This window comes from Colletotrichum destructivum, chromosome 8 (genome assembly GCF_034447905.1).
Source record: "Colletotrichum destructivum chromosome 8, complete sequence".
Classification (NCBI taxonomy): domain Eukaryota; kingdom Fungi; phylum Ascomycota; class Sordariomycetes; order Glomerellales; family Glomerellaceae; genus Colletotrichum; species Colletotrichum destructivum.
In genome coordinates this window covers 1,043,844-1,059,773 of record NC_085903.1, presented here as the reverse complement: position 1 = coordinate 1,059,773, position 15,930 = coordinate 1,043,844, and the positions used below count along the sequence as shown (strand labels likewise).

The 15,930-nt window shown below is 55.5% G+C and overlaps 3 protein-coding genes across 3 annotated transcripts; 1 reads left to right on the top strand and 2 right to left on the bottom strand.

Annotated features, from left to right (window-relative positions):
- Nucleotides 1-63: 63 nt before the first annotated feature.
- Nucleotides 64-4,114, bottom strand: CDEST_12170 (Putative aldolase-type TIM barrel, tRNA-dihydrouridine synthase, DUS-like, FMN-binding protein). Its single transcript, XM_062928326.1, has 4 exons — nucleotides 3,386-4,114; nucleotides 1,419-3,332; nucleotides 1,051-1,355; nucleotides 64-980 (listed from the first exon to the last, which is right to left on the bottom strand). The coding sequence occupies exons 1-3, from the start codon at nucleotides 3,706-3,708 to the stop codon at nucleotides 1,274-1,276; spliced, it is 2,319 nt and encodes a 772-aa protein (XP_062784377.1). The 5' UTR covers nucleotides 3,709-4,114; the 3' UTR covers nucleotides 64-980; nucleotides 1,051-1,273.
- A 338-nt stretch (nucleotides 4,115-4,452) lies between these two features.
- Nucleotides 4,453-8,526, bottom strand: CDEST_12169 (Putative phosphoprotein phosphatase PPZ/Ppq1). The gene is made up of 4 exons (XM_062928325.1): nucleotides 7,425-8,526; nucleotides 5,350-7,226; nucleotides 5,144-5,296; nucleotides 4,453-5,085 (listed from the first exon to the last, which is right to left on the bottom strand). The coding sequence occupies exons 2-4, from the start codon at nucleotides 6,751-6,753 to the stop codon at nucleotides 5,056-5,058; spliced, it is 1,587 nt and encodes a 528-aa protein (XP_062784376.1). The 5' UTR covers nucleotides 6,754-7,226; nucleotides 7,425-8,526; the 3' UTR covers nucleotides 4,453-5,055.
- A 5,579-nt stretch (nucleotides 8,527-14,105) lies between these two features.
- Nucleotides 14,106-15,125, top strand: CDEST_12168 (uncharacterized protein; the record flags this gene model as incomplete). Its single annotated transcript, XM_062928324.1, has 1 exon — nucleotides 14,106-15,125. One exon carries the CDS (start codon nucleotides 14,106-14,108, stop codon nucleotides 15,123-15,125), a length of 1,020 nt encoding a protein of 339 aa, XP_062784375.1.
- Between the last annotated feature and the right edge of the window lie 805 nt (nucleotides 15,126-15,930).

Sequence of the window (15,930 nt, the reverse complement as noted above, 5' to 3'; positions counted from 1 at the left end):
GTGGGGGGGTCGTCATCCGACTAATAGAAAGAACCCCCCCCCCCCCCCCCCCTCTCTTTTGCCCCCAACGGTATAGAGAATAAGATGGTTCAATAGGAGACGTTGCAGCATTACGACAATCATTCTGGCAACGGGTGGAACTGCTTCCATGGTTATAGTCCTCTTCCTCGTCCTGGCCACCACCAACAGCCGCCCCTCCCGTATCATGACCACCGCAGAGGCTACATCAACCGCCTCGCTGACCAACGTCACCTCTTCTCTGCCAGTCTCCTATCGGAGACGGTGGTGCTTTCCGTTTCCATAAGTTGTCCAGAGACCAAAGTCTGCGAGGGATGAGATACGGAACGGCATCGGTCGGTTGTGCTGGGAGAGTCAGTCTCTTACGGAGAAAGCTGCCTAGACTGGAATGGAGCGCCAAGGCCTCGGCTTCCTCGACAATAAGGCACACAGTGATAGAAGGATTCACTGTCTTCTACGGGGAAGAATGGTTGGCCGGTCTCATAACTCCCGAAAAATTTAGACTGATATGAAAGATCGGATGGCTTCTCTCGCTATTCCTTCTTTACGGTCTTGTCTCGATGTTGCCGCGTAGCGTGTCTTCGTGACCAACACTCTACGAAACCTTGACCACAAGAAGCCGGACCGGTCAAGTCCTCCCGAGTTTCTCTCAGAACCCAGTAACAACTAGATCAAAAGTGCACGAGCTCCTCGTGCGTGTCAAATGTCATCGTCACCACACCGCTAGACACCCATTTCTTCTCATAATGGGATTTCTCGGATCTTTACAATTGAGAGGAGGCTAGACCTTTCGGATGGCGATTTATACATCGCCCTGGTGGGCGGTGTCTGAGTTGAGGGCAGCGCGTGGCTCTTGAAATGTTGGGGAGAAATGCAATGTGTGGGATGAGGATGGTGTTGGCATGGTCGTGTTTCGAGTCCCGGGCTCAACGACAGGTGGTACGGGTCATCGGGAATGGTCACTGGGTTTAGCCCGTTACTAAACGTTGCCGCAAGGGTTGTACGAGAAAACACTGCTTTTCTCTGTCTCACCCGCATATCTGTGTACATCAGCTTCTGATCGCACGTCTGATGTGACGTCCTCGCTCAATCTTGAGCAGTCGGTCATCTCAAGGGATCTAGTTACAGCCACACATGGCATTTCCCATAAGAAGAATGAGAAAGAGAAGCCAGTGATGGCAAGAGTCCCTTTCCACGTCCACGATCCCTAGTCTGCATCAAGAAGCAGCACGCCGCCAACCCATGGACCATCAACCTAGCCCTCCGCCTCGTAGGCGTGAGACTTGTGCTTGGGCTGGAAGTTGAAGTTGGGATGAGCCGGGCCCAGGTACATCTCGCTGGTGCTGGTCAGCAAAACAATCTCCTTCCTAGGCAATCAGTCAGTCGGCGAGGTCACATACCTGATCTTGATCCAGTCACGATAGTTCTTGCTGGCAAGGAGCGTCTCGAGGTCATTGCGGCCGTGGTACGCGGGCGGGCGGTCGTTGAGGTCGGGCGGAAGGTGTTCGAGCAGGCCGAGGGGCACGTAGCGGTGCGCGAAGCTGAGCCACTCGAGCAAGAAGCGGCGCGTGAAACCGATACCGAGCTCGTCGGTACCCCAGGCCTCCATGCCGAAGCGGCAGAACTTCTCGACGTAGGCGAGGCGCTCCGTCGCCGACTTGTCGAGGTACTGACCCTTTTCTATCTCTTCGAACAGCCAGGGCTTGACTAGGGCGCCACGACCGACCATGACGGTGTCGACCTTGGCCTTGTCAATGTGCTCGTAGTACTCAACATGCGAGTAGCAGTCGCCGTTGCCGAGGAAGAACATGCGGCCGTCTTTTGCGTTGGGGAGCGTCGACTCGTCGGGCTCGCGCACCGTGTCGGTGATCTCGTCCTTTTGCTCGTTGTACGACTTGATCATGGCAGCGCACTCGGCGATGTAGCCCCAGTCGGCCTTCTTGGTGTACCGCTGCTCCCTGCTGCGGCCATGAAGGGTGATGGCGGCGCAGCCAGGGGCGCCGAGGCGGTCGCGGTTCTCGCGAGAGCCGAAGGCGAGCTTGCCGAGGATGGTGGTCGCCGTCGGGCGGTTCTGCCGGACGCCCGTACGGAGCTTGACCGTGATGGGGATCTCGCCCGACACGGTGTTCATTCCGCGGACCATACGCTCGAGCTTGCCGTGGGCCTCGAGGAGGGCGGAGCCGCCGCCGGCCTTGAAGACCATGTCGATGGGGCAGCCGCAGTTGAGGTCGATGAGACGCAAGTGGGGGACGTAGCGGTTGAGAAGATCGGCCGACTTGACGCAGTGCCAGGCCTGGCTGCCCGAGATCTGCGCACCGAACTTGAGATCACGGGAGTTTTCGTAGCCCTGGACAATGCTGCTGCTGTCCGGGTTGACCTTGGGCGGGCTGATCTCGCTCTCGTGGGCCTTCATCAGCGCCCAATCGTTCTTTACTCCCTGCACCAGGGGCAAGCCCAGAGCCATCTCCGAGTAGGTCAGCTGCGCGCCGAGGTCGACGCAGAGGCGGCGGAAGGGCAAGTTGCCCTGGGTGGTCAGCGGGGCGAGTGCGGGCGTCTCCTTGCCAAAGTACAGCTTACGCTTCTCGGACGGCTTCAGGGGCGGGTCGACAAACTGGGCACGCAGGTCCTCATGGGTGCTAGTCATTTGGTCCTTGCGGCGCTGGTGAAACTCGTCGCCCAGTCTTGCCTCCTTGTTCATCCAGGTGATGTACTTGTCCGTCTCGGTAAAGTCAACGCGCTTGCGGCTGAGATCAATCTTGAGCTGGTTTTCCGTATTGTTGTAGACACCTGGCCTGAGATCCTCGCGCCCGGCGTCTGCGGGGGCCTCGCCGCCCGACTTGGCATCCTTGGGCTCATCGACAAGGATCAGCTCCTTGCGGCCGTCCTCGTGATCGACTTCCCTCATGTGGCTCTTGACGAAGCGGCACTTCCAGCCGGAGGGGCAGGTGCCCAGCTTCTCGAAGATGGGGCACTTGCCCTCAAAGGTGTCGAGGTCCTCACGACGGCCCTCCTTGAGATACTTGCGCAGGTCGTGAAGCATGTTGCACCTGTCGCCGAACTTGCAGTCGCGAGGAGAGAACTCGGGGGTGTAGGCACGGCTGTTGCAGAGGCGAAGGGCGTCGTCGAAATGACCGAAGCTGCGCTCCTTGTTCTGGCCCTTCTCACGTTTCTTCTTGTCGCGCTTGTCACGGCTGTCTCGAGTATCGCGGCTGTCGCGAGAATCTCTGCCATTGCCCTGATCGCGACCCTCGGCCGCATCATCGTCGGCGATGTCATCCTGCTCCTTCGCCTGGCCTTCTCTGTACACCAGAAACCTGCAGGTGAGTTAGTCATGTAAGCCCCTCAAAGTTCCTAGAACGAAACTCACTCGGCCTTGATAGGAGCCTGGCCACGTCTCACATCTCTGTCGTCCTTCTTCGGTTGTGCAGGCGCATCACCGGTATGGACAGCACTAGGGCCATCATCGGCTGGCTTCGTCTCCATGGCAGGGGCATCGCTCATCTGAGCATCGGCCTTCTCACCAGCGTTGCCGCTGGCAGGGACGGGCTCCACTTGCTTGTAAGCCTCGTCAATGGCAGCACGCTGCTCCTCAGCGGCGGGCAACTCGGCAGGCTGCGCGGAGTCGTCCACCTTAAGGCGCTTCGCTGCGCGTTGCTCGGACTCGTCGATCTGAGAGGCTGTGTTCTCCATCCTGCTCCGTGGTTTCTGTTCTTGACTTGGCTGAGGGGAGTGAGAACGTCGCCAGTCTTCGCTGTTGAAGGTAAATGAGGTTCGATGCACAGTCAGTGGTGTTGTGAGTGAAGTCGGGAACGGCAAGGTGTGGGCCGATCAAGGTGGGAAGAGAAGAGAAAGCCAAGCCGCCGACTGGTGAAGGAAGGCGAGGAAAATTTCCGTTTCAGTCTCCGCGGCGTATCATCAGTCAGTGTACGGAGTAGAAGGAGGCGCCAGAAACAGAATCTGGGGGCTCAACTCGGCAAGTAAATCCAAGTATCCTAGTTGATTTGCTTTGCTTTTCACACAATGGGAAAGAATTGGATCAATTTGCTTCAATCGCCCCGAAACTGCCAAGTCGCGGTATGAAGAAAAAATGTCGATGCCACAGGCTTGAGCTGAGTCGGAAAGTGGGGCTTCTTGCCAGAGGGGCAGTTAGGTGCCCTCGCCGGCAGTATAGGCGTATACATTCATACCTTCCTACCTACCTGAGGTACTTTACCTACTTGGGCCGAAATCCGGCTTGTAGCCCCCCCTCCTCAGCTCGGCTTCAATGTGACTAGGAATTCGTTGCATATCTAAGCAGATACCTAGGTAGCATAAACGTCACAAGCAGCAATGATCACAGAAACAGGAACGCAAATAGAAATGAACATCTCAGCGCACTACGCACTGTCACCAAGTGGGGGGGGGGAGGCAAAACACACAAGTTTGCAAAATCAAGTCCCAGTACCACTACCTAACTAAATACCATATTGTGTATAGATGTTAAATCCCGATAGCCAATGCCTTCATCAATGAACGTTCGTACATGAACTGAATATAGGCAGTATCGCTAGCCCATGGTTATACCTGTCCACGACAGGCTGGCATCAAGAGCCCACCTCCGTCGTCATCAGACTCGGGAGCAGCAATCGACGTCTGATGGGCACTTTTTTGCTACTACCCAAGAAATTGGCCCGATTACCAGCTGCCTCCCGCTCTTGTCCAAGCCCGTGCATAGACCTGGAATGGCAACGAACGGCACCTGCTGGAGGTTGGCTTTGCCAAGTATCCCAACCTGGCCCTAACTCGAATCGGCTATTACGCCTTTCGCAGGCATTATCCGTCCGTGGTCACCAGACTCGAGTTGACGCTCGTATCCTTCGGGGAGTTCCACCTGCCGAGGGTTTTATTCAAGACGCCTGCGCCGTCCGTATTGATCGCCTTGAAACGTTCTGGTCCGCAATGTTCTGCCCGGTTGCCCGACTAATTGTAATCCGTGATAATCCATCAGTGAATGGAGATTTGTTTGCTGTCCCTCTTCTCCCCAGCGTGGCCGCCTCATCAAACGCTTCGTGGCTCGACGTGCGCAGGCTATATCGTCTTGTTAGTTTGTCTGCTTTGCCGTGTCGCTCATCTCGCATCTACTCACCGGACTGTTAAGCATGCTCTGCCTCTTGTTTCTGCCCTTCTTGATGTGGCTCTTCAACGCACTTGAGTCCAACGGCTTAAGCAGCTCAAAGCTGCAGAGTAACTCGTTCGACACAGACATGACAGCACCCCAGTTGTCAAACTCACCGCAGTACTAACGTTTCTCGTTAGTAAAGCTCGCAGCAGAATTCCCGGCCGAAGACTTACGTTGGGGGCACTGAAAACTGTGACAAGGACTCTATCGTTGAAGAATTCGTACCCGTCTTCAACCACCATGTGTGCTCGGCAAATTAGATCGAAATCGTGCGTCGCAAGAAAATCCAGTATCACTCTCTTGCCAAAGCAGTAGCTTACGCCTCTTTCGTTGGCCTCCCAATCTTGTTCCATATCGGCCGGGTCAGACCACAACAGATCGTTGAGCAGGCCGTAGTCGGGTACGTCGGTGGGACGGGCAATGTTGCGGATGTCGTCCATGTGGCTTAAAGCGGGCGACAGACCGCCGTGGACGCAAAATATCTTGCCGGCAACGATGGCAGCAATGGGCAGTGTGTTGAAGCAGTCGATGAACGTCTTCCAGATCTTGACGTTGCAACGGCGCTTGCACTCGTCGTAGAACCCGTAGACTCTGGTGACATTAGCACACTCGTGGTTTCCTCTCAACAGGAAGAAGTTCTCGGGGAACTTGAGCTTGTAGCAAAGCAACAGAAGGATGGTCTCGAGTGACTGCTTGCCGCGGTCGACGTAATCACCCAGGCAGAGGTAGTTGGACGAAGGCGGAAAGCCGCACATCTCAAACATGCGGAGGATATCCGTGTATTGACCATGAACATCACCGACAATCTTGACAGGGGCATCGAGTTCCAGGAGGGCGGGCTGCGAAAGAAACACTTCGCGAGCTCGTTGGCAGATGGCTACGATCTCGGCATTCTTCAGGCACACGCTCTTGGTGACCTTGCCCGCATAGCCTGCATCGAGGAGCCGCTTGATGAAGTCGTCGAGGTCGATGTCCTTGATTTCGCTCATAGCCACGCCCCCCTCTTGTCTATCGCCCGAGTTTGTCGACACCGTCTTCGCGACAGGGGTGGCGGCGCCGTCACCGCCCTTTGTAGCGAGGATGGACTTGCCCGGTTGCTGCATATGGGTGTTCAAGCTACCCCCCGCACATGGGGGCTGGTCAGAGACGTGGTCAACCTCGCCCGAGGCCTGCGCGGCACTCACGTCGTGAATCCCGCTCTTGATGGTGCTGGACTGCGTGGGGGACGGCGGCGGCTGAGAGTCATCGAGCGGGGATTCAACATCACCCGAGGGCGACGTCGGCGAAGGGGCGGAGTCATTGCGGCCTCGGGAGACACCGGATTTTGCGCTTTTCCCCGACTTGACTGACGCGGCGTCGGATTTTTCGTCGGTAGGGGATGTGATGACAGAGTTTCTCGGGCTGTCGGTCTTGCTGGAGCCGGGAATCTTGGATCGAAGAGCCTTGAACGAGCGCGACGAGTCCTTCGTGTCGGACCTGCCAAAGGAAGGGTACGACTTGAGGTTTTCGGCGGTGCCGTCACCGCCGGTGCCTTTGCCAGTCGCGTGGCCGCCCTCTTTGGATGGCTGGTTTCCCATGATGTGTAGCTCTCGCGCGGATGCAAAAGAAGCGAGCGGTCGGCCGTGGCTGGTATTTTGTCGGCTGGGTTGTGCTCGTGGGCTGGCCTCGTCTTTCGTCTGATGTATGGGCTAGCCTACAAGTCTCACCGCAACAGCGCGGGTTTGGCAGGGACTCGAGATGGGAATTGAAAAAAAAGTGATGTTTTGCAATGCAAGTCTTAGGGAGGATGGAAGAGGCGGTCGAGGATGGACAGGAAGCGGATGCGGGAGGGAGAGCGGCGCCCACTTGAGTCGTCCGTTTTGGGCGTGTTAAGGCGATTGCCTCTGATCGATGGCTAGAGAGGAGTTCTGTAGGCGAACAAGCGGGCGAGTGACGTATACGTGGCTCGCGGGCGGTGGGTGCGCTGGGGCAAAGCGAGAGGGAGAGAAAATGGGTACTACTCGATCGACCGGGGCGGATGGAATGGAGCTATTGAGGCATTCGGCGTGCACTACGTCGGGAGAAATTCTGGTCAGCCTCATTCGGGTTGCGTGGGCAGAAGGTAGGAGATAAGGCGAATGATCCGAGTTGCCGCTTGGATGAGAAGTGAGAGTGAGGAGGGACGAATGCAGGACAGCCGCACTGCCTACCTAGGCGAGAGGCACGGAGGGGGGGGAAGCGCAGCGGGTATTAGGTTTGGGCTCCGTACCTCAATTGATGAACAGAGATAGATACCTGTGGCTTGCAAGTGCGACCCTTTGCGGGAAAAGGCAAGACGAAAGACGAAAATTCAATCAATGGAATGAGGTGGCTAATATGTATGGAGGCAGCAAGCGATCGAGCAGAGCAGGCGAAGACCAAACAGTAGAGATGACGAGTGAGACTTTGTGTGTTGTGTTGTGGTGTTGTTTGGTTACCTAGGTAGGCAAGGTAGGGAACGGAAGTAAGGCTGGTCGAGGCGTCGTCGAAAGGTGCAGTACCAGCAGCAGTGGTGAGGTAGTAGTAGCACAGCGTCCGGGGTAGTCTGGTGGATGCGAAGTGGTGCGTTTCTGTGTCGCGGCGGAAGAGGGACGATATGTGTGCAGGTGTGTTGTTGTGTGAAAGAGAGAGGGAGAGAAAGGCACGAGAGTCAACCAAGTTGGTGTGGTGGTGAGAAAGTTCAGTCGGTCAGATTCTGCAAAGAGGAAGTCGAGTCCCGTCCCAGTCCCCCTCTGGATTCAACCCAATCCAATCCCAGTGGCCTGCCCGGCCGGTCCCAAGGTCTTGGTTTGGCGGCTAGGTGCTGGGTTGCTTTTGCCAAGGATCCAAAGATGGCGTTGGGGCAGCGTCTTGAGGGGAAGAGACCGAGAGAGAGGGGGGAATGGTCTCAAAGGAGGAGCAGGTAGCAGATGCTGTCTCGCTAAGTTCCTTTTTGCCGTCTTTCTTCCCTGTCGAAATGGCGCCTGAAACTCGTTGGGTGTGCTGGCCCAGTGGGCTGGGCTGACCTAGGTTGGTGCAGGCAGGTCACCAAGACTTCTCTGACGCGCTTGGCTCTTTATATTGTCTGTGCTGCCTGTCGATAGGGGTTCTGCTCGTCGAGCTGCCTTGCCTTCTTCAATCTGCCTTATTTTGCCATGCGTTGGGTAGGTAGGGAGATGATGACCTCGCAAGAAGAAGACAAGGGGAGGGTGGATAGGATACGTTGGGCCGAATAGAGACCGAGGCAGTTAGCTCGGGCGCTTATCTCAATCTTTGTCGACCTCGAATAAAATGTTGATGGATCCCAGTATCAATGTAAAGTTTTAGGTACCTAGCGTGTTGATGATGAACGGGCCTCCCTGATGCTTAGAATGAAGCAGATGGGTCAAGAGGATAAAATTTGTGCTTTGATGCTCGACCCCTGTGTCGATGATGTTGGACGATGAGAAGTCAGAGTCAGCACAGCCGATGATGCGGATGCAGTCAGCCGGTACCTGCGATTTGGATAATTGCCGTGCTGGCAGGATATCTTGTTTGTGCAGTCCCAAACAGAGTCTACGTTTACTATGTCCGGGCCAAATTCATTTTGGAGGTGTTCTCTCCAAAGCGGAAGCCCGGTAAGATGTTCGAAGATCAGATGCGTTGCAATCCCTTCCATCCCAAGTGTCTATATGCAACTTGATAAGGGACAAGTGACAAAAAGAAGCATCCGGGTGCCGATCGGGTCGCTGGCTGGATGAAAGAGACACGGCTCCGCCCGAAGATGGGCCTAGCCTGGGCTCTCCTCCGCTGCACCTCTTGCCCTGGGAGAGACCCAAGTAGCCTAAACCCCCACCGGTGTTTTGTAGCAGAGGGTCTCGCCACCAAACTCCCCTCATCCTCCGCAATCCTGCTCCAATTGGACCAGATATGGGTTCGAGGCTCCTCCTCAGTGACGACACTTGGCGTTAAGTATTTGTCTAACGGCTTTCCGCAACGCAAAGGGTCTTGCTACCCGTGGAACCCGCCAGAGGAGGGAGTCAAATATGCTCGCGGCCCGCCCACAATAAGTTCTCACGCCATCCTCGGAGTTCACGATGCCATGAATACACACACGCGCGCATGTCTGTTTGATGTCAGTGCTGCCCCCCTTCTACGTCCATAAAAACCCAAACGCCATCCCTATCCGGCTCCGGCACTGCGGTGCCAAAGTGCACTGACCCGCCCCACACGGCGCGATGATGTGTGGGCTGAGGCCGGGACAAGTGAGTCGAAGTGAGGACGGCATCCGGCTTCTGGGTACGCGTTGCCAAGGTGCCTCCCTTCAATAACAACACCTGCGGGGTCGATAGACGGTCAAAGATGGTGAAATTTCGCGCGGTCGCCCGAACTGCACCGTCGCGGCACTGTAAGTTGCGAAGAAAGAAGGAAATCAAAGGAAAAAAACACCGGCTAGCATTTCGAGTCACCGCAAGTCTGACACTGACGGCTGCACATTCCAGCGTCGCCTCCGTTCCTCCGCTGTGCTGCCCCCGCGTCCCCTCGAGTACATGTTGCTGCAGCTGGCTGCCGTGCAACAGTCGAGGGCCTCAAAACAGGTGCGGGTGTTTGCTTACATGTTGCCGGAACCAAACACGACAGGTCACATTGTGTTCGCCGCCATGTGCATCCGGACGTTTGTGAAGCCCGCGATCCAGTGTTCCGAAGCCCATCTCGCGAAAGACAAGACCATGCTGATGGACGCATGTTTTGTGATGTCGCGGTTGTGTACCGCGCGGCCACCCTCTTCGAAGTTCGGAGGCATTGCAGTGAGCCCCGCCAGGACATAGACTTGGGTAACTACGCCCTTGAAATCTCGGAAGCCGGCCCAAGCAAAAGAAAAAGAAGAAGAAAGAAAGTTAGTTGCGTGGTAGTGCCAATGTTTGGAGGGCTATAGCAGGCCTCCCCTGTCCCATCAACTTTGGAAGCAAGACCCCCTCCGCCCCTCTAAAGGTGATATTGCTCTTGCCGCTGAAACGGTATCTCGCCACGACATGACTTTTTCACCTCTCTCTCTCGCTTCAGTCGAGGCTCTTGTAGTCGCGGCGTGATGTGAGTGAAACGGAACCACCAGATGTTTGATGGCGCGGCTTTTCCAGGGAAGACCATCTCCGTAGCCTCTGGGAGGCGTCCATTCCTCGACGGGCAGTGTTGCAGCCAAGAATGACGATATTTGGGCATGGGTCATCCAAGTGCAGTCCAATAAGGATATAAACAAAACACCGATGGGCTCAGCAAGAAGGGGGGCCTTCAAGACGCAGTACGCAAATAGCGCATTTACCGGCAAGGTATCTGCCAAGAGAGTTATCAGATTGTTCCGCGTGTAGTGAACCTTGTGACGGACCAACCTACGTCGAAGCCGCGATGGCCCGGTTCGTCTCTCCACACACACACACACACACACACACACACACACACACACACACACACACACACACACGCCAAAATCGAGCTTGGGGTGCTGGGCCCACGTTGGCGATGCGGACGACAGGCTTGGGTCACCGAGCCACGATAGTGTTCGCGGCCGAGGCGTCATTCGCGGGAGCTGCCAACCTCACGTCGAGCTCGGAGCATGGCGGCGAGACGCTGCGGCATTGCGGAGCTGGTGGACACCACATTGTTAAGCTGGCAGTGGTAAAATATATGGTTACCGCCGGTCGTTTCCTCCAATATCCTCCGCCGAGGCACAGGCAGGATGGGAGTTAGCGGGCCATGCATGCCCTGGCTGTCGCTGGCTTCTGAGCTGGACCATGGTGGCAGTGAAGGCTTCGTCGACGAGTCAAACAGGCCGGGCGGCCAATGGCGACGGTGCCAGGGTCACATCATTGAGAAAGCTCGGCAACCTTAAAAGATTGAAAGCCTGTCTTCGGACTGGCCCCATCTCGAATTGAGCCTTGTATTGATCGAAAAGTGGTGATGCTGGTATAGAATCCTATACTCTTGCATCCGTAAATCCGTAAAGAGTATGTGAACACAGAGGGACTGAGGGAGGTGTTGGGGGGACAAGGGTGAAAAAGAAGATGGGTTCTAAAATTAGAGACGACAGGGTGGGTGTGAGTGTCCCGCCTTATCGGCTAGTGGGATTGAGTAAAGTACTACCTTGATTTGCAGAGAGGCGGGGAGCGGGCCCTGAGTGGGCGATCTGACGAGCCCCGAAAAGACGGCCAGCCACCATGATTACCACCTAACCCACCCCATGACTGGCTGGTACTAAAATGCTCCATGGGGCTGAGCTCACTGCTCGATGCTGCTCAGTGACCTTACAACGCTCGGAACGTGGGCGATGGAATAATCCGGTGCCAAGTTACTGCGCTTGTGAGCTGGAAGAGGCGCACTAGTCTGAGTTGGTGCTGGACAGCATCGACAGCCCCAGAGAAGAAAAAAAGAAGATGAAGAAGAAGAAGAAAAAAAAAAGGGAGGAAAAAACACAAGAGCTGAGCCTCCGTAGGATGACGAACACCTGGGCCACTTTAAATTGCGTGGACGGATGGAGCCAGCTTCTCGACTCGCAGCTTGGCCGTGGCAGACTGCGAAACCGGTGCCGATCGAGGCAAGACCGTCCATAGTAAATGCGACGCTGCAAGCAAAGATTGGAGGAGCATCTTGTTTTGTTTTCCCCTCCACGCCTCCCAGCCAAGTTAATTGGTCCGCTGAGAAATATACTACCGATCAACTGCTTGTAGATAGTGATTGACAGCGAATCTTGCCAATGATGGCAGGAGAGCGCATATCATCTGTCGATGGGATTTCTCGAGAGGCTGGCATTCGGCAGTTCGTGCTTCCCAAACCTTTTGAGTGCGATCGATCTCATGCCACTGCACAGTGTGACAGTTTGCTATGTGCGCCGTTCCATCTGAAGATTCGGAGGTTCTGGAAGTCCGATCGTCACGACTCCAAGGGCAAATGAGAGACACGGAGAGGAGGACGCGTACGACGTGAAGAAGCAGACGTTGGGATGGCGGAGCTGGGGAAAATCGGAAATACCTGCTCCTCCCTCATCCCCTTTTGGTCTAGTCCTAGAAGGGCTGACGGTAGAGAGGAGCATCGCGAGTGCGCTACTGGCGACGCCGCGAACTTAGAGTACGGCAGGGGGTAGCTCAGCTCTTGGTGTTCTCTTAGCCCGGCCTGCGTCTCAATCAATCTGCGGCGGCCTCTCCATTGGTGAATTTTGGTGTTGCTGCAGCTTTTGCTTGACGTTCGCAGGCACTGTAACCAACCAGGCAACGACGACTTTAGTCTTTACTATGGATTGCCATGATAAATGATCAGTGGCCAAACAGTCTCATAGGCCAAGGGCCTCAAGAAGAGGCAACGCGATCCCGGGCTCTACGCCGGACGGGCAAGGTTTGACACCAGTGTCAGAAAGTAAAGTACCCGTGCGCAGACAACCGAGGGTACGATGTACACTTTCGCTGGCGTGGCGTCACTGGCCCCTTCGCTCTCTGCCCTACGGCTGGACATCCCTGTCAGTGTCAGCATCCTTCGTTGCGAAGGACGGGGTTTCCACCGACTGTCAAAACCATGACCCTTTCGGGGTTTACCAGTAGACTGCGCGGAAAAGAAAACAAAAGAGGACGAAGCCGCTTCGGTCATCTCCAGCACCGGAAGCCAAGACGGCACGCCGAGTGCTTCGCGGACATGCGCGGACATGGATAATGATTCGGGGGTCGCGTTTGATACAGTGTCCTCGCACGGCATGTGGGAGGCAATCACCACACGTCAGGACGAGAGAGAGTGGAGGGGGCATCCACCCGACACGTCTCCCTTAGCCTTCAAAACGCCGCCGTTGCTCGGTCAAGGGATTCCCCAAAGGTCATGGGTGTCCCCAGGAGGACCGGGGGCTGAGTCGTGACCGCTAACTACCTATGTGGAGGCGGACTGCAGCCCATCAGCAACGCAATGTCGACTTCGGCAACGCAAAGCCAGCCGCCAGCCAACAGTAGGCTGTAGGCTTTAGGCTATAGGCTGTGGCTGCTAGCAGCCCAGAGAGATGTGGGCGAGACAGAGAGGGTAGTCAGGCAAGTGGAGGATACCTGGCATGGAATACTTTTCCTGCCTTTTTTTTTTTGTTACTTTCTTTATCCCGGGACTGGGTTATCACTCATTGTCTCTTTCAGTCAGTCAGTCGGGTATTTTTTTTCTTGTTGCTTTCTTTATCCCGGGATTAGGTCATCACTCATTGTCTCTCTCAGTCAGTCAGTCAGTCACTTACTCCCTCGTTTACTTCTCTCTGTCGCCCGCAATCCACTCATTGCGCATCAACACGCGTGGGCGTCAGCTGCATAGGCACGGTACAATACGGATACACTGGTAGGTCATAGGTAGTTTAAGGTACTGCTGAGGTAACCAGCTCCGTACAGTCCAGCTGCGCATCAACCCGTCCCATCTCCACCAAGAAAACAATTCGTTACTGCGCGCGCAAGCACTCGGGTACTGCGCCACGTCCATGTCCCTGCCCATGTCCCGTTCCCCTTCCCAGTGCCCACCACCCCCAGCCTGCCGCTGCCCTGCGCCTTCTCGCACGTACTGTTGCTGTCTGTATCCGTACCTTACAGCCCAAGTACGTAACGGCTCCTTGCAACTGCTCCGTCCTGCTCTGTTTTATAAACATCAGAGCTCGTCCATCTTGTGTCAGCCTCCTGCCTCTCTCACTCATCACTCACATCCATTTGCCTCTCTCACCTACTCTACTCGCCTTTCCAACACTCCTAAAAAGGGTCTCTCATCACCGTCCTTTTCTCCTTCGCTACAGTATACTCACCTAGTACTCCATCTTCCAACGATCGTTTCTTACACAGACACATTCGTTGACTACACACGGACGACCCACTTACCGAAATCGGCACCATCTGTCAACAACTCCCAACTTCTCGACTCTTCCATCACACCTAGAAACACTCAAAGTACAGCAAATATGGGTGTCGGTCGGGTTATTTGCGTGGCCCTGCCATTCATTCTCACTGTCGGTTCCCTCATCTTTCTCTTGGTGGCCGCGCTCGGTGGCGTCTCCAACAAGGACCTGTACATGTTCCGCGTCAACCTTACCGACTTGGAAATCAACCCTGCGTCGGTATCAAGTATAGTTTCGAGAGACGTCAACGCCGTCAGCTTCGGCAACTACCACGACCGCGCTCTTCTCACCGCCGACGGTGACAACGCCATCACCAAGGCTGCCACTGATGGCACGCAGACGAACAACATCACGGCCGCCGATCTCGGTCTCGACAACCTCTACGACATTACTCTCTGGGGCTACTGTACCACCGATTCCAACGGCGACAAGACTTGCACCAAGGCCAAGTTCGACTGGGCTGCCGACTACCTCAACACGTCAACCCTCGAGACCATTGGTACAGCCGCGGGCCGCAAGATTGAGCTCCCCGATGAGGTGACGACTGCCCTCTCGGCCTTCAAGACGGCCACCAAATGGACCCAGGTTGCCTACATCATCGCATTCATCGCCTTGGGTCTCGAGATCGTCTTTGGCATCTTTGCCAACTGCACCCGAGTCATGTCGTGCGTCACCTTCCTCGTCGCCTCGGTCGCTTCCCTCGCCGTCTGCGCCTCGGCCGCTTTATCGACCGCCATGTCCGTCATCGTCGTCGGCGCCGTCGAGGGCAGTGCTAAGTTCTATGGTGTTTCGGCCGGCTTCAACAACAGCTTCCTCGCCCTCGTCTGGATCTCGGCCGCTCTGGCCCTCGGCGCCGGCTTCTTCTGGATGTTCACCATCTGTTGCTGCGCCCCGAACCACACCAAGAAGGCCAAGCGCAACAGCGACGGCGAGAAGCTCTTGCCCCAGACTGGCACCTACCAGCCTATCCAGGAGGAGAACGGCTACTACAAGCAGCAGCAGGCCACGCAGTACGGTGCCCCCCGCTACGCCAGCGGCGCCCGTGGCGACATGGCCTACGAGCCTTACTCCCACCGCTCCTAAGTCCTAGGCTAGGACTTGGGCGTATAGAGCATGGCAGCAATGGCTGTTTGGGGCTTTTGGCAACGTTATTTCTTTTTGTTCCATTTTCTTTTCTGTTTCAGCATTGTTGGCGTTGGGTAACGCCTCAGTATCATGAGAACGAACGACACGCACAGAGGTGGACATGAATGTTTAGTTGTGTGTGGATGAGGACCATTGCAATGGACTTGGTGGATTCTTGGGGGATTGGAGATACCCATCAAGGCTTTGTTGTCTATAGACTTTCAATCGTGCTTATTACAGCAATCAAACAACATCGCGGAGTTGTTGCATATATCTGGATGCTGCCGTCGTGCCAAAACGCATGCGTTTCATGTGACAGCTTCGCCATGAATTGAATCGCGACGTGCATCTCAGGTGTGTGTGGGCATGACTTTCTCTTTCACAACGTGCATCCGCGCGGCTTTTGGCACTGTCGAAGGATTACCTCAAAATTTCCCCTAACACCAACTATGCCAGCAACGGAAGAGACGAGAGAGTGTGTGAGAGAGGGAGAGAAAAAAAATGAAGAAACCCCACTAGGCGACGACTCGATCCACCACCACCACCACCACCACCACATGCATCCAACTGACTACACACCGAATTACATCCCACCCAGTTGCTGACGAAGGATGCCCTCTTCTACATCAGCTCAGCTCAGCTCAGCCGCCAAGAACTAGCATCATGATCCTGGGCCTCTAGGCAACCCTTTCACACACAAGAAACACACTCGCTGTCACGGATCATTCACACTCTCTCAAGCTAGGACAACCCCTCTGGTGAG

Coding starts and splice junctions, on each gene's coding strand:
- CDEST_12169 (XM_062928325.1), bottom strand. CDS start 6,753: ATGGGAAACCAGCCATCCAAAGAGGGCGGCCACGCGACTGGCAAAGGC. Junction 5,297..5,349: donor CAGTTTTCAGTGCCCCCAAC/GTAAGTCTTCGG, acceptor GAGAAACGTTAG/TACTGCGGTGAGTTTGACAA. Junction 5,086..5,143: donor AGAGCATGCTTAACAGTCCG/GTGAGTAGATGC, acceptor AAGACGATATAG/CCTGCGCACGTCGAGCCACG.
- CDEST_12170 (XM_062928326.1), bottom strand. CDS start 3,708: ATGGAGAACACAGCCTCTCAGATCGACGAGTCCGAGCAACGCGCAGCG. Junction 3,333..3,385: donor CAGGCTCCTATCAAGGCCGA/GTGAGTTTCGTT, acceptor ACTCACCTGCAG/GTTTCTGGTGTACAGAGAAG. Junction 1,356..1,418: donor CGTGACTGGATCAAGATCAG/GTATGTGACCTC, acceptor GACCAGCACCAG/CGAGATGTACCTGGGCCCGG.